Source organism: Ceratotherium simum, chromosome 35, assembly GCF_057802395.1.
Source record: "Ceratotherium simum simum isolate JZ-2026a chromosome 35, ASM5780239v1, whole genome shotgun sequence".
NCBI lineage: Eukaryota > Metazoa > Chordata > Mammalia > Perissodactyla > Rhinocerotidae > Ceratotherium > Ceratotherium simum.
Window position 1 is genome coordinate 24,861,825 of NC_141934.1, and position 23,243 is coordinate 24,885,067.

Genomic DNA, 23,243 nt, shown 5'->3' on the forward strand with positions numbered 1-23,243 from the left:
GCAAGGGAGGCTGGGAAATCAAGTATCTTTAGCTGGACCCACTGCTATCTCAAGTGAAACAGGATTCTGTTAGTAAGGAAGTCTGCCTCACCTATTCACCCACTTGATGTGTTAGGGCTCTAGATTATTTCATAACTTTTAGCATATGTGAGTATGAGGATGTCTGTAGCGGACGTCTGTTGTTTTTGATACTTCAGCATCATTCCCTCTTCCTGTCACAGGGCTTCAAATTCCCTTTGAGATGTACCCTGTCCCCACTCTCCAAACCCAGCTCCAAAGGTGGACACTTGACTCAGGGCTTGTCTAGTTATGGTGACTGATTTAGGGTTGGACATGACTGCAGCCAGGCCAATCAGATTCAACTATCGGAACAAAACTGTAACTTACACTAGAAAATAGTAATACTTATGTCTGAAAGATATTTAGCCAATTTCCTGACAACATTTGGTGTACACGTGGATTCCTGTATCCTTTGCAATAATTCTACTGCCTCTCAAAGAGTCTGCGGCTTCCTGATGAGGAACCACTGTGATGTTTCTGCATTTACTATCGTTCCTCCTCTTAGTACCTGAGAGCTGACAGGCTGTGGTGTGCGCTAGGAAGTGCAAATCTGGGTTTGAAGGCCAGCAGTGTCAGGTAGAGTCCACCCAGAAAACAGAACTCCATCTAAGTATTTAAAGCAGAGGAGAATTTCATTTAGGGGCTTGGTTACAATGGGGAATGGAACTGTTGAAAAGCTAAACAGAGGTGGTGAGGCAACTCAGAGATTAGCAGCAGCAAGTAACCATCAGTCACCACCCCTAGGCTAGAGACTAGATCCGGGGAACGGGCTATGTTACAGGAGCCCAGTGGCTGGGATCCCCTAACAATGCAGAGGGAGAACCAGCCACCGCTACAGATGCTACCCAAGGGGGTGGGGTGGAGTGGAGTGGCTGGGAAAGGGGCTGCTCCCGTTGCTGTCTCCCATTGGCTGAACCTAGCCGGAAGCTCTGGAACAAGGAAGCCTGGGAATGCAGTCTATAGGGGTCAGCGCCCCCTTCCCTACAAAGCAGAGCAGGAAAAGGGTGAGGAATGGAACTGAAGACACTGGGTCTACTACGCAGGACTGGCCATATATCCATATGTCATCACATCTAATGCCACTGAAGATGCACCATTATTTTATGCATCACTAAGAAAGAAAAATGCTGCCAATTAAACTATAATACAACACTAAGACTCTATGCATTGCGATGCATCTTGATATGAGAGATGTTAAAATATGAAAAACGTGCATCTTAAGATCAAGAAAATATATTATTAGCTGTGTGATATTAAGCATAGGTGAACTTAATTCTTATTTCGGCCTTTGAACTTTGATTTTACCTTCTGGAAATTAGAGACAATATCTACTTCATAGGGTATTTGTGAAGATTAAATCAGCTAATATGTCCAAGATTGTTAAGTTTAGTGAGAGTAGGGTTGTCTCTTATTCACTGTATCCCCAGTGCCTAGCACAGTGCCTAGTGCATAGTAGGAATCCAAGGAAGTTTTGTGGAATGAATCCACCTGGATTTTATCCCCAAATGAGCAGGTTCTTGGCACATAGTAGGAGGTGGGTGTCAATAAATGGAAGCTGTTATTATTGGAATCAAACAGGCTTGGGAACAAGATCTTCTTTCACTAATGTCATGTAGAATTGCCTCTCTTTTGCGGGGGGGGGGGGGGGGGTGGAGGGGGGGGAGACACTCTTTTATTTAAGAAAGATGTCAGAGTGGAGGCCACAGTCTCTAATGGAAAAGATTATGCCAGATGGCTTCCTGCATACACAAAGTAAGTTCTGAGCAGAAACTTGAAGAGTGGTAGTGGTGGTGGCGAATGGAGTTGGCAGGGAAGGAGGGGAATGAGGCGGGTGTGAGTGGAGGATAAAGCAAAGTAGAAAAGAACAACCTCCACCACCTACCGAGCACTTTTTGTCATCATTTCCCTAACCCTCATAGCCCTGCAAGTGTTGTAGTGTTATGCCCACTTCACAAACGGGACTCAGGCTGAGTGTGGACATGAAGGGATTTTCCCAAATGAAACAACTAGATGGAAGCAAAGCTAAAACACATCTACCAGACTTCACCTCCTGCGAGAAAGCCTGAGTTGAGAGAGATTAATTCCAATTTACAACACACGTAATGATAGGTAAACACGAAGAAGGTGATGAAAATAGCTGTTACGGTGGTGAGACTGTAGGCGATGAGAAAAATTTAAATAGCGTTGTCTTTTCAAGAATCAATTCCGCCAATATAGGGAACGGTGTTGAAATGAAATCAAACGCTTATTCCAGCTGTAACCTCCCTGCAGAGAAGTGACTTATCCAGCAGACTGGAAGTTAGTCAGGACTGCAGGATGCAGCCCAGACTCCGGGGCAACGTTCCCCGGCTTATTAATATGGAGTCATTGTTGACTTAGGTGCACGTCTCCGCTATCCAATCAGCAAGCCCTTCCGCGCGCCGACCAGAGCCCAGGCACCATCCCCTACCACGGCTAACGAGCACCGCCTACTGGCTGTTAGCCTCTCGGCTGCTTGGCTCCGCCCCTGAGCTAAATGCGCATGCTCCCCAATTCCTCTCCGCCCCCGCCTTCAGGCTTCTCGCGACAGCCATCCAGCGGCGGCCTGAATCTCGCGATAAAGGCTTATTGTCTCGCGGCACCGCGGCTGGCAGACGGGCTCTCGGGCGGCCCTAGCCGGGGAAGAGGAGTTGCATGTGTCGCTTCAGCTGGCGGTAGTGGCGGGAGCGGAGGCGGCGGAGGCTGTGCGACCGCCTGGGTAATGATCCCTCATGCCTCTCCCGCTTCCGAGAAGCTCGTAGAGAGCGTGGGGGAAGCTGAGGTGCTCCCCGGCGGAAGGGGGCCGGGCCGGGCGTCTCCACACCCCCGCCCACATGGGCCCCTCTGGTGTCCCCGGGATTGCCCCTTCGCCTCAGATCTGCCCCCTCGCACCTGGCCGCTCTTGTCGCCTCAGTGCCCTTACATTCTGCCCCATCCTGGTTATTCTGCCCCAGTTTTCTCCCCTCGGACTCTCGTCTCCCCGCCCCCTCCCACTCCCCTTTTCCTGACTCCTGTGTCCCTCCCTTGGCTGTTAGCTGCCCCCACACCCTGCACTCTGGGCGCCACCTTCGTAGGCTTTTCCAGCCTCTTCTTCCAGCTGCTTTGTGGGCTTTTCTGTTGCTGCAGTTTGCATGCCTTCCAGACCTTTTGCCCCGTCTCCACCGAAGTCATCCTCCCCATCCTCTTTTCCCATTGCTTCCTCTTTCACTAGTGCCCCCCGGACCCCATTTGTCACGGCCCATTTGCTACGAGTCTCCCTGTCACTTGCTTCCGTGTAGACCCGTGGACCTGGTAAATGGTGTGCTCAGAATTGCTCATATTTTGTGAATCCTAATGCAGCTTGTGTCTTTCTTCACTTAACAACAGAGAATTGAAACAGATTTGGGGTTGGGGGATTTCTAGTGAGAGGATGTGAGACTACACCTGAACACTGCTTCTCTGAGGTCTTGGTCCAAAATAGTGAAGATGTGTTATTATTATTTTTAAAATTATCTTTGAGGTCATATTGGCTTATAACATTGTGTAAACTTCAGGTGTACGTTATCATGTATCAATATCTGTATAGACTGCATCGTGTTCACCACCAATAGTCTAGTTTTTATCCGTCACCATACATATGTGCCCCTTTACCCCTTTTGCCTTTCCTCCAGAAGATGTGATATTTTCCTTGCTTACAGGTTTGTGAGATGGCTGCTGACATTTCTGAATCTGGTGGGCATGATTGCAAAGGAGACCCAAGGAGCAATACCAAGTTAGATGCGGATTACCCACTTCGAGTCCTTTACTGTGGAGGCAAGTGTTGAAAGGCAGAAAATGGCTTTTATTCACTGTATTTCTATGCATTGTGATAATAGTTTCACATTTGGTCCTGGTAATCCTTTTTTCATCTGTCTTTGTCATTTGGGAATCCTTAATTGGGAGGTGGGGAGATTGATGAAGATGGGTTAACAGCTTTTCCCAGTCTCTGTGACTTGTGACTTGTGTCTTGCTGCTTGGCCTGGAGAAGCTTACAGTCCAGTTGAAATAGAGATGTGTAAACAGATTATTTCAGCTTAATGTTACTTGCTAGTCTGGCTATTAAAGGATGGCTTCTTGGAAGATATTGAGTCTTAAGGGAAGACAAGGACGGGATGAGGAAGTGGGGAAGGGCATCCCAGACTAAGTGACCAGCTATGGAAGAAAAAGCTTGACGCGTGTCTGTGGAGAAATAAGCAGCTTTGTATTAGTATAGTATAGGGAGGGTGTCAGTAAGGGGTAGAAGGTGATGAGGTTGGAGATGATGGGTAGTAGGACAGTCCTGGGAAAGTGTTCTTGTTTTGATTAATAATACATGTCTTAGATTGAAAGGGACTCAATCTAAGTCCCTCAAAGGGACTTTTTCCCTTTGAGTGTTTTTCTTCGTTTTCAATACAGAAATATTTGTGAATTAGAAATGCTGTAATTTTATTAGCATCTTGGAAAGTTTTGGAAAAATTTGTGGATAGAAGACAGTAAAAGGGCAAGTAAATATTAAATTTTTCAGTAAATATTTTTGACCACTTACTCTGTGCCTAACTGTTTTAGGTTCTGGGGACTGAGTAGTGAATAAGTCAGAAAAGGTCCTTTTTCTCGTGGACCTTACGTTCTGTGAGTGTGATAGAGACCTCATCTGGAGTTAAGTACTATAGAAGGAGAGGTGATGTCACTGAGTTAGAAATTCTATCAACTTATCACTTACTGAATGTCTTTGATAGTAAAATAAAATCAGTATAAAATGCCTCAGTAATAGAGTAGGCGGGGGAACTTTTGGTAGAGTTGACTGAGTTTTGTTATAATATTGGTCTTATTTGGTTATATTGTTTGCCTTTGGAGTACAGACCAGGGTTTGCATCCTGACTCCAGCATTACCAGCTATATGACCTTGGGCAAGTTACCTAATTTCACTAAGGGTTAGAGGTCTGTTTCTTAAGGTCTGTAAAATGAAGATGATGATTACATCTTAAGTCAGATGATTTATATAAAGCTCCTGGTACAGCAGCTAACACAAGAACATAGTACAATAAGTGCTAACTATTATTATTATTATTAGAAAAGCATACTAGTTTAGTACGGTTTATTTGTCCATGTTTGTCAGATATAGTTAAGAGCTATTGTTCTCTGTACCCTATTTCATCGAAGCTAAGACTCCATATTTTACAAGATGCACCATATTTTAGGTTCCACTAAGAAAGAAAAAATTGTCAGATTGACATGCCATAATTATAAGATGCATCCTTATAAAAATGAAAAAAAATTGGAATTGATGAAGTATGGTATATAAAAATCATCCTGTTGAATTGCTTCTATTACTCCTAAAGTGGCTTTTCAACAATTAAATCTGCAGTCCACCCCAGTGATAATTTGTGTCGACCAGAGGTCCCTAACCTTTTTGAGAAAGGTTTATTTTCATTTCCTTCCCTGGTTTGTATTAATATTCTAGGCACTGGGATGGGGAGAGGGTTACTTTTTCCTTAAGGAATTTAAGATCTAGTTGTAGGAGAATCACTTAGGAAATATTAAATGCTAAATTAAATGGTACTGACTATAACTATGAATTAGGAGTTCAGGAAAGGAAGGGATCTTTGTTCAGAGGGAAGTAGGGAAATTTCCAAGGAAGTGAGAAGCCTTAGGTAATAGGTAGAATTTGCAAGGAAAATTGAAGGAATTCATAAGAACTATATGGTGGCAAGATTTAATATGATATCTTCAGGGGAGAGGGAAAAGAAAGGGCTCATTGGAGCAGAATGCTGGTTGGAGTATAGTGAGAAGCAAGGGTAGGTAGGATGGGTTCATTTCCAGGGAGACATTTTGTCTTCAGACTCTGAAGTCAATCTGAGTTTGAGTCCTGGCTTGGCCATTCACTCACTGTGTGACATTGGCCAGTTCCCTCATCCATAAAATGGATAATAGTAGAGCCTACTTCAGAAGGCTGTTGAGAAGAATAAATGAAATAATACTCCTGAGGGCTCCATCTCCTAATACCATCACATTTGGTATCAGGATTTCAACATATGGATTTTGAGGGGACACAAACGTTCAGACCATAGCAGAAGGTTTCATTGTTCTTCATATTGCATCACATCAGCAGGTACATAATGTCAGGTTGTTCCACTATTAGTGATGTGAAGTTAGAAGATGACTACTAGATCTTTGCATTGAAAAGCGACAGTTTACAAATAGTAAGTGATCTGTGGAGGGAAATTGACTTTAAAAGCAAATAACTGTGAACTCGGAAGAATTGTCCAAGTATCTTCATTGTATTAGAATTTTGCTGAACTGAATATTATTTTAAATGGTGCTTTATAGCTTTGGTATTTTCTGTAATGGTATTTAACCTATAATTGTGTGTATATAATTGTGGCTGGATATCTATACCTAGTATAGTTCAAAACTAGTATTTGAACTTGAACTGTGAGGATGATAGAGCTCTGGTAATTAGGAAGAGCTTTAGTGGAAAGAACTCTAAACTTGAAATAAAGAGATGCTAGATTCCAGTTTTCTTCTGCCGCATACCATCTTTGCCATTGGATGAGCTATTTAAACCTTTTGTAGGGTGTCATCTATAAAATAGTGATGGTGGGGTGAGAAGTCCGATCACTGTCACCTGGCTGGCACACAGCTACATTGCCTGTATAGTTGTGTAATCTAATTCAGTGGTTAAGAGCATGAGCTTCAGAAACAGACCAGGGTTCAAATCCTGTTCTAACCAGATGCAAGTGGGTTACTTACACGAAGTCTCATTTTTCTCATCTGTAATACAGCTATGGTAATTCTTACCTTATAGGGTTGTGACGATTAAACATAATAATGGCTATAAAGCGTAGCAAAGTGCCTAACACATACTAGGTGCCCAATATATGTTAATTGCTGTTATTAGTAATGGTGTACCACCTTGCCTCTCCCTCATAAATCTCAAGGCATTAGGCACACTGAACTACTCCATTCTTTGCCTTAAAAATGAAAACAAAATCAGCAATTGACCTAATAGAATTATAGTTAAAACTGAGAAACCCTTTGAGTTCTTCTAGTCCATTAGCCCATGCAGGCTCTACAAGGACAAGATTGAACCAAGGTTCCTTCTAGCTTTACAGTTTCATGATCTTATGTAGCATAATATAAAAAAAGAGAAGGAAAACTATATTTCAAAGAAATGGTAGCAAAAGTGCTACTGACTTCTATAAATGTGGTAGTATGAATAAATCAAGTAGTGGCTGTTTTGGTAAAGCTATCAAAAGAGGTAACCAGCTCCATTCAAGCTTTGTTGTATGGGGAATTGTTCTCATTTTAGCTTAGTTTCAGATCCATTGAAGTGGTTGTGGTAAAACCTGAAGATATGCAAGTTGGTATAGTTTGATGTTGCATCAACTGAAGGAGACATCTTTCTTTAGATCAAAAAAGTCAAGATAATATCTATTAACCGTGTGCCCTTTACCTCAAAAAAAAAAAAAGGGGTGATGGGTAGCATTTGCAAACTAGTACAGAAAAGTTAGAGGAAAAAGTAGAAATGAAGCCTTTTGTCAAATTTAAAATAAAAATTATGATGAGCTGTGTGTGTGTGTGTATGTGTATATTTAAATTTGCAAATCTTTTTTTCTCTCCATTTCCCCAGTCTGTTCATTACCAACAGAGGTAAGTCCTTTTAAAATTCTTTTCTCTTTTTTAACTTCTGCATTTGAGATCATTGATTTTAGAGTTAGCTTGAGAACTTCTTTTTCTTATTTTTCATTTTCTATCATTTGATAGTAGAGTTTCAACCTTTTATAGAGAACTTTGGTTTATAATAATTTTATGGTCTTACAAATTGTTTTCTTTAGACTTTGAGTCTTGAGTACATCTTTTGCACTTGGCTATACAGTTTGCATTTTTGCATGAAACTCGTGAATAGTCAGCAAATAAAACATGAGTAACTTTAAAGCGAAAATTTAACATCCAAGCAGAGGAGAGAAAGCACAAATTAAATTATGTGTAAGACTTTCTGTTAATAAGCTTCTAAGTCAGGCTCTGTGGGCAAGTCATGAAAATAATGAGACACCTATATGCCCAAAGCAAGAAATAGACATGCTTATTTTTGTCTCTTTGCTCGTTTTTCTAATGGCCCTTCTGTTTGATGGAGAAGAAATAAATTACTACGGTGAGGAGGTGTCTAATCCTTTTTAATTTCTAATTTCTTATGGTGTTTCTTGGTTGAATACAGATTTCCTGTGGATAAGATATCAGGTGGGAGTAGTTAGTTTTTATCATTCTTGATATAGCAAGTATAGGGAATGATTTTTAATTAAAATGTATTGGTTGATTGAAAATGTTCTGTTACGACTCAATTTGTTCTCTCTCCCCCAACAGTACTGTGAATATATGCCTGATGTTGCTAAATGTAGACAATGGTTAGAGAAGAATTTTCCAAATGAGTTTGCAAAACTTACTGTAGGTATGAGCCTTTTTTTCTTTCATTGAAGCTTGTATACCTGAAACAAATGCACCTAAGGAATTATTTTAAAGATATGAAAGTCTTCCTTTAGTAGGATATTATAGAATTATATTTATCTATGTCTACTAACTTTATTCTTTTTTTTTAATTTTTATTTATTTATTTTTCCCCCAAAGCCCCAGTAGATAGTTGTATGTCATAGTTGCACATCCTTCTAGTTGCTGTATGTGGAATGCGGCCTCAGCATGGCCGGAGAAGCGGTGCATCGGTGCGCGCCCGGGATCCAAACCCGGGCCACCAGCAGTGGAGCGGGCGCACTTAACCACTAAGCCACGGGGCCGGCCCTATGTCTACTAACTTTAAAACCATTTTAAGTTCTTGGGTTAAAATTCCTTATATAAAATCACACACTGCTTCCTGTGTTTTATCTCTCTGAGACAGGATAGGTCAAAGTATCAACTTTCTTATATAAAGAAAAGTAATAGATTTAGGGGCAAATATATTTTCACTCTTTCACTTAACAAGTGATTTCTTGTGAGCATACTATATGCTCCACACTGTTTTAGATCCTAAGATAAAGCAGTAAACAAAAGATCCTTTGTGTCCGGAGCTTATCAGAGGAAAGGGAGAGGGGTAGGAGATGAAGTCAGAGAAGTCATGGAGAACCCCATCTTTTTTTTTTTTTTTTTTTTTTTTTGGTGAGGGAGATCAGCCCTGAGCTAACATCCATGCCAATCCTCCTCTTTTTGCTGAGGAAGACTGGCCCTGAGCTAATATCCGTGCCCATCTTCCTCCACTTTATATGGGACGCCGCCACAGCATGGTCTAACAAGTGGTGCGCCAGTGCATTGGTGCGCGCCTGGGATCTGAACCCAGGCCACCAGCAGCAGAATGGGAGCACTTAACCACTACACCACAGGGCCGGCCCCTGGAGAACCCCGTCTTAAAGGCCAAGTCTTGGCTTTTACTATGAGTGAGTTGAGGAGCTAATGGACGGGTTTGAGCAGAAGGGTGATAAGGTCTGACCTTCGTTTCAGCAGCATCTTTGGCTGGTGTGTTGAGAATAGACTGAAGCGGGGCATAGGCAGCAAAGCAGGGAGACCAGATAGGAGGCTCCTGCAGTAATCCAGTCAGGAGATGATGATGACCTGGACCGGAATGGTAGCAGTGGAGGTGGTGAAAAGTGGTCAGATTCTGGATATATTTTGAAGGTAGAGCCGATAGGGTTCTCTGATATGTTGCATGTGGGATGTGAGAAACAGGAGCATCTATGGTTTTAGCCCAAGCAGCTAGAAGAATGGAGTTGCTGTTGCCAGAGGTAAGGAAGGCTTCGGAGGATCAGATTTCCTCAATTTGCTAAAATTGATGGCTTCTTTTACAAGCTTGGTAAAAATGAAGGCAGTTGCAGGAAGAAGGGAAAGCCTGGGCTGGGAACAGGCCTATCAGAGATACCCAGTGTTATCCCACTATTTCCCACTTTGATTTTCAGATTATTTCCATGAAGCAGGCACAACCCCTAAAACTTGATAAGGCCTTTTTGGGTAGTACCCGTACACTCACTGTCCGTGGTCAGATGAGAACTCTCAAGTCTGGTGTGACAGTCAGTCTTACATGGTCGGCCCTGAATATGACCTGCTAGGACATGATGTGACTTGAGGAGGGAATGGGAAGCTCTTCTTATTTGGGACCAGACTTCCTGTTAACAAGATTAGTATGTTTAGATGCTAAAGACTCTTTCAGGGTCTGAGTGTTTTATGCTCCTTTCATAGGCTGAAAAAATCCTACTCCTCACATATCAGACTTTGTTTTGTCTTCTGTCTCCATACACTTAACCATGATGACTTCAGAATTAGCCTTGATAGGAATCTAGCAATATAATCATTTGCTTTGTAAATGTCACGCTCAATTATTGGTAAAATGCCTTATTTGTGTATGAGGTTGCTCAAGGTGATTTTTTAATGTTAGTATGAAGTGATGATAATGCTTTTGGATTTCGTTTTTACATCTAGAAAATTCACCCAAACAGGAAGTTGGAATTAGCGAGGGTCAAGGAACAGCAGGGGAAGAGGAAGAAAAGAAAAAACAAAAGAGAGGTGAGACCTAAATCTATTATTTGATTTACGCAAACATACCTTCCCTCTGCTAGAAGAAATAAGTAATGAAAGCCTTCCCAAAGTGGATAACATCTACCTGTTATTGTAATCCCATATGTATATCATACAGAGGGATACAGAATCATGTTCTCAGGATGGTTGATGTGGTATGATTTGGGCTTTATCAGTAAATTGGACCTAAGAAAACATGCTTTATTTGCCGTCTATATACAGGTAAAAAGCAACTTGTTTATGATTTGAAAACTTTGTTACCTTATTAACATACCTGTGTATTCTGTTTAATTAGAGTGAAGACGTTTATGAAAGATTTTATTCTCTCATTAGTTCTGTCAGCTCAGTTGTATTTTTTTTTTTGTTTTTTACAGCTGTTACTTACACCAGTCTCTCTCTTCTCTCCTAAAACTAATTCCTCGTACTCTGGATCTTGTCCTTGCCTGTTTCTCCTTCCTTAATTATTCTCCCTTATGACTAAAACTAGCTTATAAATATTTTCAGGATTTTGCATCTTTTAAAAAAAACTCCCCCAAGATCCCATATCTTTCTTTCTTTTTTTTTTTTCGTGAGGAAGATCAGCCCTGAGCTAACATCCGATGCCAATCCTGCTCTTTTTGCTGAGGAAGATTGGCTCTGGGCTAACATCCGTGCCCCTCTTCCTCTACTTTATATGGGACGCCGCCACAGCATGGCTTGACAAGTGGTGCGTCGGTGTGCACCTGGGATCTGAACCTGCGAACCCTTGGGCCACCACAGCGGAGCACGCACACTTAACCACTATGCCACCAGGCCGGCCCCCACCATATCTTTCTTTGCCTTATCCCTCCCCTTCCCTGCCACTTATTTAATAAGACTACTCACTGCCCGCATTGCTGTTCTGTCGTTCACTGTTCAGTCCTCAGTCAGTCCTAACCTGACTTTCATGTCACTGAAACTCCTCTAATAAGAGTGACCAGTGATTTGGTAATTGCTACATAGTAAGAGCATTTGCACGATCTCTTCTTGAAGTATTGTGCTACCTTGGTTTCTGTGACGTTCTTCCTTCCATGTTCTCCTATCCCTTCTCCCCAGTCTTCTGTGCAGACTTCTCTTTTCCCTTCTGTCCCTTCAAAGTTGGCGTTTCCCAGGATTCCATCTTTGGCCCTCTGGCCTCCTCATGCTGCATGTTCTCCCTGGGTGATTCCGCCACCACTCTACACTTATAATTCCCAAATCTGTATCTCTAGTCCTGGCCTGTGTCTCTAGACTGGAAATGCGCATGGTTTCACAGGCACTTCAAATGCAGCACTTCAAAATAAATTTACCAAGTCCCAAATCTACGTCTTTTGTATTCCCCATTTTGGTTAATGATAGCACAGTTTATCCCATCATCTGAGCCAGAAACCCAAGACCCATCTTAGCTTCTCTCTCTTTGCCCCTTTTAATCAGTTCTAAATTCTCTTGTTTCTCCTCTTTACTCTGATTTTCCTGTGCCTGGTGGCCATTGCTGTTGCCACTGCTTTGTTTAGATTTTGATTAATTTCTGCCTGAACTAATGCAGGAGCCTGGTCAGTGGCCTCTCTATCAGCCTTACTCTTCACAGACACACACTGCACACTGTAGAGTGATCTTGATAAAACATAAATCTGGTTGTTTCACTCCTGCATAGTCGTTCAGTGGCTTCTCTTCTTCCTCAGTATAAAATAACAGAGCTTGACGTACTAGTCCTTTAATGACTGGTACGTAATCTTTTGCTTTTCTGGCTTCATCTGCTACATATCTGTAAGCATCCTTCATCAAGACAAGTGTAGTTCTCAAGTATAATGCCTTTTCTTATCTCTGTACTTGTTCCCTTTTCCTGGAATGTCCTTTCTATGCCCTTCTCCCTTCACCTGGACAATTCCTTATTCTGCAAGAACTTAGATGCCTCTTCCTCTGGGAAATCTTTTCTGTCCTCTGGAAGCAGAGTAAGCCATTCCTCTGCAAAGCTCTGATAGTGCCATATTCGTGGATCCTATTATAGTATTATTTCAGGTTGCTATAACTCTTTTTTTCTCCCTTCACTAGACTGAGAGTCCTGGAGGGGAGGGACTCTGTTCTGTCCTGTTCCTCTTTGTGTCCTCAGCCCTTAGTGCAGTGCTTAGCACATATTACTTAATAAATATTTATTGACTGAATACTCGTGTCTATTAATTTTATATTAGAAAAAGAAACTTTAGAAATTAATATTGAGTACCTTTCAAAAATTAACAGATTTAAAGACAATATTCTCTATGTTAAAAAGAAAACAATTAATGCTGAGCTCTTTCTTAATAAATAAAGGTGGAAGGGGTCAAATAAAACAAAAAAAGAAGACTGTACCACAGAAGGTTACGATAGCCAAAATTCCCAGAGCAAAGAAGAAATATGTAACAAGAGTGTGTGGCCTTGCAACTTTTGGTGAGTTGAAGCTTAAGTATGTTTAAAATGTATGAACTACATTCTCTCTCTCTCTCTCTTTTTTTAATCTGATATGAAAATTTCACAGATATGTTTTTTGCTAAGAAGATACAAAATGAGATTTTGCATTTCTAAGTATAGCTTCAAAATCAAATTTTGAAGAAATTTAAAAATCTTTTGCAGAGAGAACTGATTTAACTTTCTCCTTTCCAGAATTCCTGCTTGGGCACATTTTATGTAGAATAAGGAGGGCTAGATAGGATTCCCTTTGAGTCTATGTATGCCACTTCTCTCTCCTTGCATGCTTGGTGGCAAAGGGTTGCAGAACAGCTTGTCCCCTCTGGGAATGACAGTAGAGGGTGAGGAAAGGTGAGTAGCAGTAGAATGTCCTGCTTCAGAGCCCCTAAGTTCCTGGAGGCCTTGAATCAATAGTGACCGGCCCAGTGGTGTAGTGGTTAAGTTCACGCGCTCCGCTTCGGCGGCCCAGAGTTTGCAGGATCGGATCCCAGGGGTGGACCTACGCAGCACTCATCAAGCCATGCTGTGGCGGCGTCCCATAAACGAAATAGAGAAAGGTGGGCATAGATGTTAGCTCAGGGCTAATCTTCCTCAGCAGAAAGAGGGAGATTGGCAATAGACATTAGCTCAGGGCTGATCTTCCTCACCAAAAAAAAAAAATAGTGAAATTGTAAACAATGTGACACCACAGATTGAAAAACAATCACTGGACCACATTATAAATATTACATTTGTTTCTCTGCTATAAATATTTCTTTTATAAAAAAGAATAAACAAAAGAATTTCATTGTACTTGGAAGTGTATATGTAATGTTGAAATTAATGTGTTCCTGGATTTATTTTGATCTTACTATATGAGTTATGAATAGTATGGATTATGCTGTTTTTATGTACTGAGGCTTTATTTGACCTTGAAAATATAAGTTGAATTGTTAAGACCTCTGCCTATGGTAGTTGTAATTATTGTTCTGAAAGTAGTAATGTGAAACCCATTAATGCAATCTGTTTCATGAATTTAAAATGCAGATTAAATTTCAGAACGGAAAATATCTTTGATGTATGATTCCAATTTTAGTATTGCTATTTCTTTTTTTAAAATAACAGAAATTGATCTTAAAGAAGCACAAAGATTTTTTGCTCAGAAATTCTCCTGTGGTGCCTCAGTAACAGGGGAGGATGAAATCATCATTCAGGGAGACTTCACAGATGACATAATTGATGTCATTCAGGAAAAATGGCCCGAGGTGAGTATATGGAACATGTGCATCTGTAGAAATAAGTTTTTAAAGCAAGTTGCTTTCATATTATTTACTACCATAGCTCATGAAATGTAATTATTTGTGTTTTATAGGTGGATGACGATAGCATCGAAGATCTTGGAGAAGTGAAGAAGTGATTTTGAAGATTTGTCTGTATTTAATGATCTGAACTGAGAGTTGATAGGGCCAAAGGGAGAGAGGCCTTTTAAAAATATATATATTTATCCTACAGTAAAACTGTAGACTACCCTCGCCCTTGGCATTTTCACTGTTCTGTACAAGGCTGCTTGTTTTTTTTTATTGCCAAAGTCTAATGAACAGGGGTGACTGTCATGCTTATGCATGAAATAGAATTTAGTCAAATAAAATTTTTTGGTCATTTGGTACTGACTTTTCTCTTTCTCTCTTTTTAACTTTTTATTTTTGGAAAAACACTGTAGACTTTTTGTGGAAAGCTTTTCTGTTGATTATTTTTAAATAATCATGATTTAAAGCTGAGTAATATTTTAAAGAATTTGCATTTGGCTTCATCACCAGTAATAACTGTCTCCTTGCTTCTTTGGTGTGATAGTTTTGAGATGCTTGAGCATCTAATAGATTTTGTGGTTGAATTTGCTTCATTGTTACCAACCAAGTCCACTTTGTGCCACATTAACCTCCTGTGGTTAGGAGTTGTTCAAGCTATTCTGGAGATGATTTGGTAAAGTATATTAAAAGCCTTAAAACCATTTGCACTGTTTGACCCAGTAAGACACTTTATTGACATTATCCTGAAGATATAATCAACCTTGCTTAAAACTATGGATGAGGGTGTTCATCACGGTGTTACTTATAATATCAAAAATTTGCAAATGATATAAATGAACAATTGGGAAATGGTTAAAGAAATGATGGTGCATCATATGGTAGAATATTATGCATATATTTTAAAATATTTTCCAAGAATACTTGGAAACATGTTTGGTAATGTTAAGTTGTGGGCAGACTCCAAATCCATTTTATACATTACTATCATTGTTTTGAGTGAAAGGCCATTCAGAGAGGCTGAGAGTTGTTATTCTGGCTATAAATTATGTAAGTAAAATTCTGCTAAGTAATTGAAAATAATATACATCCATGTTCAATATATAGTCTGGGAAATAGCAATTGAAACATGTTTTTCTCACAAGAGAAATAGTGACAATGAATTTGAATGAATGCAGTAAATAAATTTAAACTTTGTTTTTAATAAAAGTCTTAAGTCAGGTGCTACAAATTGAAAAGAAGACTCATGGTATTTTAAATTACTGTAGACGCCTTTAAGAAATTTAGAACCCCTTGTCATTGTTTATTGCCATGCAAATTACAGTCTTGAATGAAAGAGTTGTTTTTTAAAAATAATTAAAATCTTAGAAAGAATGTATAATGAAGATGTGAACTGAGAAAATGAAATTCTACCTTAACTGAAGTTTACTAAGTAGGATTATCTGATGAAGCAAATTTATCCATCAAGACCATTTGGTATGTGTTATGTATGTATTCTGTTGGTGCTGGAAGATGTCTGTGTGCTTGTGTCAGGACATGTAACTTCATGTAAAGATTCTTAATGTTCACAGTTCTTCGCAAATGCAGTTTCAATCCATATAAGCCAGCAGTGGCTGTTACTGCAGGAAAATGCAGGATTAAAATTATCCTTGTGTATAACATGTGTGAATCTTTTTCTGTGACCTGAAATTTAAAAGCAGCGTAGTTTAATCTCTGATGAAAATGTATTAATAGTTCAAAGGTTGACTTTAATTCATACATTCTCTTTATGTATGTATATGAAAATGTTTTCACAGTCTAGTATTTTTAGCAAAAAGAATACTACCCTCTAAACAGCCTTATCTCATTATGTGTAAGAGATTTGCCATGATTAAGCTGGCAACTTCAAACACAAATACAGTTTTGATATGTAGTATTTTATTCATTTAAAAAAATAGATGCTGACAAGTGATTTAAAATTTTTTAGTTATAACATAGATGCCTCAGTAGTTATTTAGTTATTACATAGATGCCTGTTGCTTAAGATATAATTCATGGTAGCTTTCTCACTCATAGTTAAAAAGTTGGTAAATTATTATTTTAAAGATGAATTCTACCTTGTAGATCCTGTGTTTGTTATTTAGCCAGCTCTGGTGGTCTAGTGGTTGAGCTTCAGTGCTCTCACTGCCACAGCCCGGGTTCCCTTCCGGGTCAGGGAACCACACCACCGATCTTGTCAGTTGTCATGCTGTGGGGCTACATTTTGCTGTGATGCTGAAAGCTCTGCCACGGGTATATCAAATACCAGTAGGGTCACCCATGGTGGACAGGTTTCAGTGGAGCTTCCAGACTAAGACTAGGAAGAAGGACCTAGCCACCCACTTCCAATTCTAGAAAATTGGCCATGAAAATCTATGAATAGGCAGAGCAGAGCATTGTCGGACATAGCTCCGAAAGATGAGAGGATGGCCCAAAAAGACCGGGCAAGGTTCAGCTCTGCTATGCACAGGGTCACTGAAAGTGGACTCAGCACTAAACAAGAACTTTATTTACTAAATTACTTAGGAAATAAGGTAGGGAGACTCAAATGAGTCTGTTTAGTTCATGAGTTTAAATTAGAATGAGTGTAAAATCAGATGCAGTGTAATTCTTGTAGCTTTCATGAAACATCGTTTTATGTCATCTTAAAAAGTTGTATCTTCTCTTTAAAGATTTTTTGGGTTTTAAAGAAAACCTGTTGGGGCCGGCCCTGTGGCTTAGCGGTTAAGTGCCCGAGCTCCGCTGCTGGCGGCCCAGGTTCGGATCCCAGGCGCGCACCAACGCACTGCTTCTCCGGCCATGCTGAGGCCGTGTCCCACATACAGCAACTAGAAGGATGTGCAACGATGACATAAACTACCTACTGGGGCTTTGGGGGAAAAAAATAAATAAAAAATAAGGACAAAGATCCAAAGTTACTTTAAAAAAATAAAGAAAGAAAACCTGTGGGAGTGAACTTAAAATAGTGAGATTTTTGATCTCCTAGTCATGATGATCCTCTCACCACATTCAATTAATATTTACCAACCATAATCTCATAAAATGAGCCTCATTTATTACTACCTTCTTTATTCCTACTTTTACAGTGAGTGTTAAGCATGTGGTTCCCTGGTGAATAATAGTGTTTTAGGACTTCCTAGAAAAATAGCAAATCTTGCCATGCTGAAATTTGAGAAGCATGTGAATTAAAATGCTTCTCAATTGGGAAATTGAAATTCAACCACATTCCCTTTCATCTTTCTCATTCCAAGATTACTGCATAGCATCTACTGATAGGCTGTTTTTAACAACTAGTCAGAATTTACTTTCTTGATTTTAAATCCTAAGACATTGTCTTGGTTCTCCTAACCATAAGACTATCTTAAGGAGGCAAGTGTCACCCAAATCAGTGAAGCTTCAAAGCAAAAAAATTTAATTTTGTTTTTCCATTTTCAGATTGTCTTTCATGAACACAAAGGCATGTTTTGCTAATTCATAGTCAACCAAAAAAGTCAAGTTGAAATACTATAACACTCTTTTTGGTCATTTGTCTTACCAGTAATGCCATCTTATGGGTTAAGCAGTTGGGGACGGGCAGGCAGGGGTTAAATGTGATAAGTATTATTTCTTCTTAGTCAGGTTTCTACATAATGTGAAGTGTAAATAGGGGAAGAAGGGGTGACTATGAAACAACACATGAAAAAGCTTAGATTCAATCCAGAATGTGGTAAATTTTATCATGATAAAATGCCAAGGGTCTCGTACTGTTCAAGAGCTGCATCAGGAGTCCAAAAAGAACTTTCTTCTTTTTTCTTCTGTGGTTCTTAGTTTAGAGCTGTCTGCTAGGCTGGCCAGCAACTAATAACTATCAGGGCTGGCGTCTGCCTGCATCCGTTTATTCGTTTGAATGCCAGGTACCGCCCTCAGTGCCAGGGATATACAGCAGCTAACTAGACTGAGCTCACAGTTTAGTTGGGGAAGAGGAAAATAAGTGAGCAATGTCATAAACTAGGGTGTTGGGGACGGAAACGGCCTTTAATTTTCTTCATCATCCACTAGGTAATGGTAAACAGCCGGTTCTTTGCGGACAGTGAGTAATGGATTTTACAGTCTCATAAACCATGCCAGAGTTCCCAGACCCGGATCTGGGAGAACGAAACGCCGGGAGAGCGGCGCCGGCCGGGCCCCACGAGGCCGGGGTGGGAGCCAGCCTCCCTCCCGCGCCGGGTCGCGCGGCCGCCGAGCTGTCGCGAGAGCGGCGCCGGCCCCTCGGCGACGCCGTAGGCCGGGCGGACCGGGCGCGTTCCGCTGGGCAGGCCGTTTGGGGTGGCTTGCGCGGGGCCCGAGGTCACGGGGCTCCGGGGCTCGGGGCTCGCCCCCGCCGCTCGGGGCAGGCGCGCCTATGGCGTTTCTCAGGTGACGCTGCGCACACCGACTTTCTCCGAGGAAACACCTATGATCCCGTCGGCGACCTTCATAGCCGGGCGCCAGGTGAGCGGCCGCCTCCGCGCCTGCCGCCCGCCCCGGGCTCGCCGTTTCCGCCGGCGCGTCGCCCTGCGGCGGACAGCAAACCCCGGGGACAGCGTGCATGGTGGCCGAACGTGGGTGGTTTTTAAGGACGGTTTCTGCTTAAAATTTAAAACAATACCCAGTCCGCGGAGGAAAAACGGAGCGTCACAGCCGTTTCCCTACCTTAATGAAAACTTGTCTTTCAGCCCAGACGCAGACAAGTGGCGAGTACTAGGTCTCACTTTTAACCACAACAGTGGGCATTTATGGAGCTGCTTTTGTATACGCCACCTCGCTTCCTGTCCTTAATTTACTTCCCAGTAACCAGGGAGTGGAGGAGCCCTCATAACTTCGTTTTACCAAAAAGCCTTGAAAGTGAACTTGCCCAAGCTTTGCATTTCTCGGTGTACGCTGAAAGTGTTTTGTATATTTGACATATTGCTTGTCTTCCTATACTAGAAGATATGCTCCTTGCGGGCGCGCTCCTTGCTGTATCCCCAGCCACTTGGTGTCAGTAAATATTTGTGGAATGAGTGAGTGAGTGAGTGAATGAATGAATGGCTTACCAAAGACTGGAGTTCACATCCAGTGACTTGGAATCCCTTGACTCCAAATTCCATTTTCTGTGTTTAAGTTACTAGTGAGTAACTGTAATTTATTCGTCATTATTATTTATTTTTCAGAAAGCAGTAATGATGTACATGGGCCTCTGGTGAACTTTTAACTACTGTCTTTAAGATAGAATTCTTTTTTTATTTATTTTTATTTTTTTTCCCCCTAAAACCCCAGTAGATAGTTGTATGTCATAGCTGCACATCCTTCTAGTTGCTGTACATGGGACACAGCCTCAGCATGGTGGGAGAAGCGGTGTGTCAGTGCACGCCCGGGATCCAAATCCCGGCTGCCAGCAGTGGAGCGCACGCACTTAACCGCTAAGCCACGTGGCCGGCCTAAAATAGAATTCTTAAAGTAACACTTGTAGTCTTTATTTCATAGATGGGGATAGTACCATATTTCAAAATATAATAATCTTAATAGCTAATGTTTGTGGAGTGCTTACTCTGTGCCAAATACTGGAAGTGCTTTACAGAGCTTATCTCGCTTAATCCACACAACTTTAAGAGGTTAAAGTGCTGTATTACCAGTTTACAGGTGAGGAAACTAAGGCTTAGAGAAGTTAAGTAACTTGCCCAAGGTTATAGAGCCACAAGTGGCTAATTTTGGATTCACACTTAGGTCAGACCAACTTCACTGCACTAGACTTTCAAATGATGTATGCTTAAAAGGAATTATTGTAGATAATTTTGTTAGGTGTGAAGATGGCATCATGGTTATATAAAAATGTTCATTTTTAGAGATGCGTACTGAAATATGTAAAAGTAAAATGTATTTTTTATCAACAACAAAAAGAAAAAGGAAAATTGAAACAAATGTGGCAAAATCTTGATAATGGTATGACCTAAGTACTGAGCACATGGGAATTTACTGTTCTCTTGTCTTCTGTGTATGTTTGAAATTTTTTGTTTACAAAAAATTTGTTTTTATTTTGGTTTGTTTTTGAGAAAGATTGGCCCTGAGCTAACATCTGTTGCCAATCTTCCTCCTTTTTTCCTTTTTTTTTTCTCCCCAGAGCCCCAGTAGATAGTTGTGTGTTGTAGTTGTACATCCTTCTAGTTGCTCTATGTGGGATGCCGCCTCAGCATGGCTTGATGTGTGGTGCATACGTCCACGCCCGGGATCTGAACCGGCGAACCCTGGGCTACCTAAGCACAGTGTGCAAACTTAACCGCTAGGCCACTGGGCTGGCTGCTGCAAAATTTGTTTTTTTTTTTTTTTTTAAATTTTATTTATTTATTTATTTTTTCCCCCAAAGCCCCAGTAGATAGTTGTATGTCATAGTTGCACATCCTTCTAGTTGCTGTATGTGGGACGCAGCCTCAGCATGGCAGGAGAAGCGGTACGTTGGTGTGCGCCCGGGACCCGAACCCGGGCCGCCAGCGGCAGAGCGCGAGCACTTAACTGCTAAGCCACCGGGCTGGCCCCAAAATTTGTTTTTAAATAGGTGTGTTGAGTTTGGACCATTCACAATATTAAATTGTTCTTGGTAGACTGTATGCGGATGTGTTAGATGTTATGAGAATTATTTACATTTAAACAGTAATTATTTCATGTTTCCCTTTATTTGATTGCTCCAGAATTGCTGGGGCAGGGTGAAAGATAATATTGTTGATTGATACAAGGAGAGGGTCGACAGCAAAGAAAAAAAAAGTAGCAATGGGTTTATTTGTGATTAGCCCATGGAGGTTTTACAAACCGTCCTGCTTTTTAAGAGTGGTGTGTGTGATATGACAGAAAATGATAGAGACAGCGTGCACAGTAGGTGTGAACTTGTTTTAAATATACATAATTTTGATGCCATGTTATAAACAGTGAATAACAGGTAATTTAACTACCTTGAATTGGCAGCAAAAGAAGAAATAATTATTTGGAAAATATGCTTTGGCTGATTTATGTTATTGATTAGTCTTATTTTCGTGTAAAACCACTTTCTATGTTTAGAACATCGGGTCAGAAGTTGAGATTTCCACTATTGAAAAACAACGGAAAGAGCTGCAGCTGCTCATTGGAGAATTAAAAGACCGAGATAGAGAGCTCAATGATATGGTTGCAGTACATCAGAGACAACTTCTTTCATGGGAAGAGGATCGGCAGAAAGTGTTGACTTTGGAAGAGCGTTGCAGCAAGTTAGAAGGTCAGAAATACGTCCAGTGATATCTGTTCTGCACTTCTGTATGCAAACACATTGAAAGGGCTTATGGGAAAGACAGAGAAGGAATGTCTCGACAAAAACCCTGCTGTCCTGGAGTTTAGTTTAATTGAAGATAGGAGGGCTTTATGAACACTCATAATCAAACAGACAAACACAAATGTGAATCACAGTAGGGCAAACAAAGTGCTAAATTGTGGAAAGGGTGCTGGGTAGAGCTCCAGTCAACCTGGAGTGGCAAGAGTGAATCTCAAGGAAAGTATCTTGAGCTAGAATATGAATAAAGATGCCTAGGACTAGCCATTTCTCTTGAACTGATTCCAAGATTTTAAACTTTTAGTATTGAACTTGATCTTAAGTACCTAAGACAGTCATCTTTTATAATTACAGCAGTTTCATAAATGGCTTGCAAAAATTTTCTTTTGTATCATATTTTAATTGTCATCCCTTTAGTGCTGCCCTAAAATCTATATGTTCTACTGACACTACATTAATACTAGAATGTATTAGAGGGGAAAACACTAGAAAGATTACTGTAGGGCCGGCCCCGTGGCTTAGCGGTTAAGTGTGCGCGCTCCGCTACTGGTGGCCTGGGTTCGGATCCCGGGCGTGCACCGACGCACCGCTTCTCCGGCCATGCTGAGGCCGCGTCCCACATACAGCAACTAGAAGGATGTGCAACTATGACATACAACTATCTACTGGGGCTTTGGGGAAAAAAAGGAGGAAGATTGGCAATAGATGTTAGCTCAGAGTTGGTCTTCCTCAGCAAAAAGAGGAGGATTAGCATGGATGTTAGCTCAGGGCTGATCTTCCTCACAAAAAAAAAAAAAAAGAAGAAAAAAGAAAGATAACTGTATAGCACCATCTTTTTTCCTTATATTACATAAAGGATCCTGTAAGTATGACAATCTAAATATGTATCATTCTTCCATTTCTTTGATGACCATCTGATTTTACTCTGACCCTACCCACCCACACAAATATACACGTAAACATAGTGTTTAAGATAATTGTACATTAGATATAATATCTTTTATATAAACATGTTAAAGAACAAAGATAACAGATTAGGGGCCATCCCCGTGGTGTAGCGGTTAAGTGTGCGCGCTCTGCTACTGGCGGCCAGTGTTCAGATCCCAGGCGCGCACCGATGCACTGCTTGTCAGGCCATGCTGTGGCAGCGTCCCATGTAAAGTGGAGGAAGATAGGCACACATGTTAGCCCAGGGCCAGTCTTCCTCAGCAAAAAGAGGAGGATTGGCATGGATGTTAGCTCAAGGCTGATCTTCCTCATACACACACACAAAAAAGATAACAGATTATATGTAGCCATTAGTATCTGGTTTTAAAATGAGTAAGAAACTTGGGTAGGATTTCATGGAAAACTGAATGGCCAATAAATATGTAAAAAGGTTCTCGTTCTTATTAGTATTTAGGGAAATGCAAATTAAAACCATAATGAGGGCCGGCCCTGTGGCTTGGTGGTTAAGTGCGCGCGCTGCAATGCTGGTGGCCCGGGTTCGGATCCCGGGTGCGCATCGAGGCACCACTTCTCCATCCATCCTGAGGCCGAGTCCCACATACAGCAACTAGAAGGATCTGCAGCTATGACATACAACT

At 41.0% G+C, this 23,243-nt stretch overlaps 2 protein-coding genes across 10 annotated transcripts in view; both read left to right on the plus strand.

Moving 5' to 3' along the window:
- The first annotated feature begins 2,667 nt into the window (after window positions 1–2,667).
- Window positions 2,668–14,710, plus strand: DENR (density regulated re-initiation and release factor). Its single transcript, XM_004430037.3, has 8 exons — window positions 2,668–2,797; window positions 3,756–3,870; window positions 7,706–7,725; window positions 8,437–8,521; window positions 10,531–10,614; window positions 12,931–13,047; window positions 14,170–14,309; window positions 14,417–14,710. The coding sequence occupies exons 2-8, from the start codon at window positions 3,765–3,767 to the stop codon at window positions 14,459–14,461; spliced, it is 597 nt and encodes a 198-aa protein (XP_004430094.1). The 5' UTR covers window positions 2,668–2,797; window positions 3,756–3,764; the 3' UTR covers window positions 14,462–14,710.
- A 3,940-nt stretch (window positions 14,711–18,650) lies between these two features.
- CCDC62 (coiled-coil domain containing 62) overlaps window positions 18,651–23,243 on the plus strand; it is a 42,296-nt gene continuing 37,703 nt past the window's right edge. For 2 of the 9 annotated variants that reach the window (XM_087423365.1, XM_014787151.2), the window contains exons 1-2: window positions 18,652–18,836; window positions 21,414–21,606. In XM_087423365.1, the coding sequence (XP_087279491.1) occupies window positions 18,801–18,836; window positions 21,414–21,606 (229 nt within the window). In that variant the 5' untranslated portion in view covers window positions 18,652–18,800. Of the gene's footprint in view, window positions 18,837–21,413; window positions 21,607–23,243 lie in introns of all 9 variants that reach the window. The other 7 variants (XM_014787155.2, XM_087423368.1, XM_087423370.1 and 4 more) reach the window with 5 other exon arrangements.

What these genes read in the sequence shown, in the direction of transcription:
- DENR (XM_004430037.3), top strand. Translation starts at nt 3,765, where the DNA reads ATGGCTGCTGACATTTCTGAATCTGGTGGGCATGATTGCAAAGGAGAC. An exon ending in TCGAGTCCTTTACTGTGGAG is followed by an intron (nt 3,871 to 7,705) that starts GCAAGTGTTGAA and finishes CCATTTCCCCAG; the next exon opens with TCTGTTCATTACCAACAGAG. An exon ending in TCTGTTCATTACCAACAGAG is followed by an intron (nt 7,726 to 8,436) that starts GTAAGTCCTTTT and finishes CTCCCCCAACAG; the next exon opens with TACTGTGAATATATGCCTGA.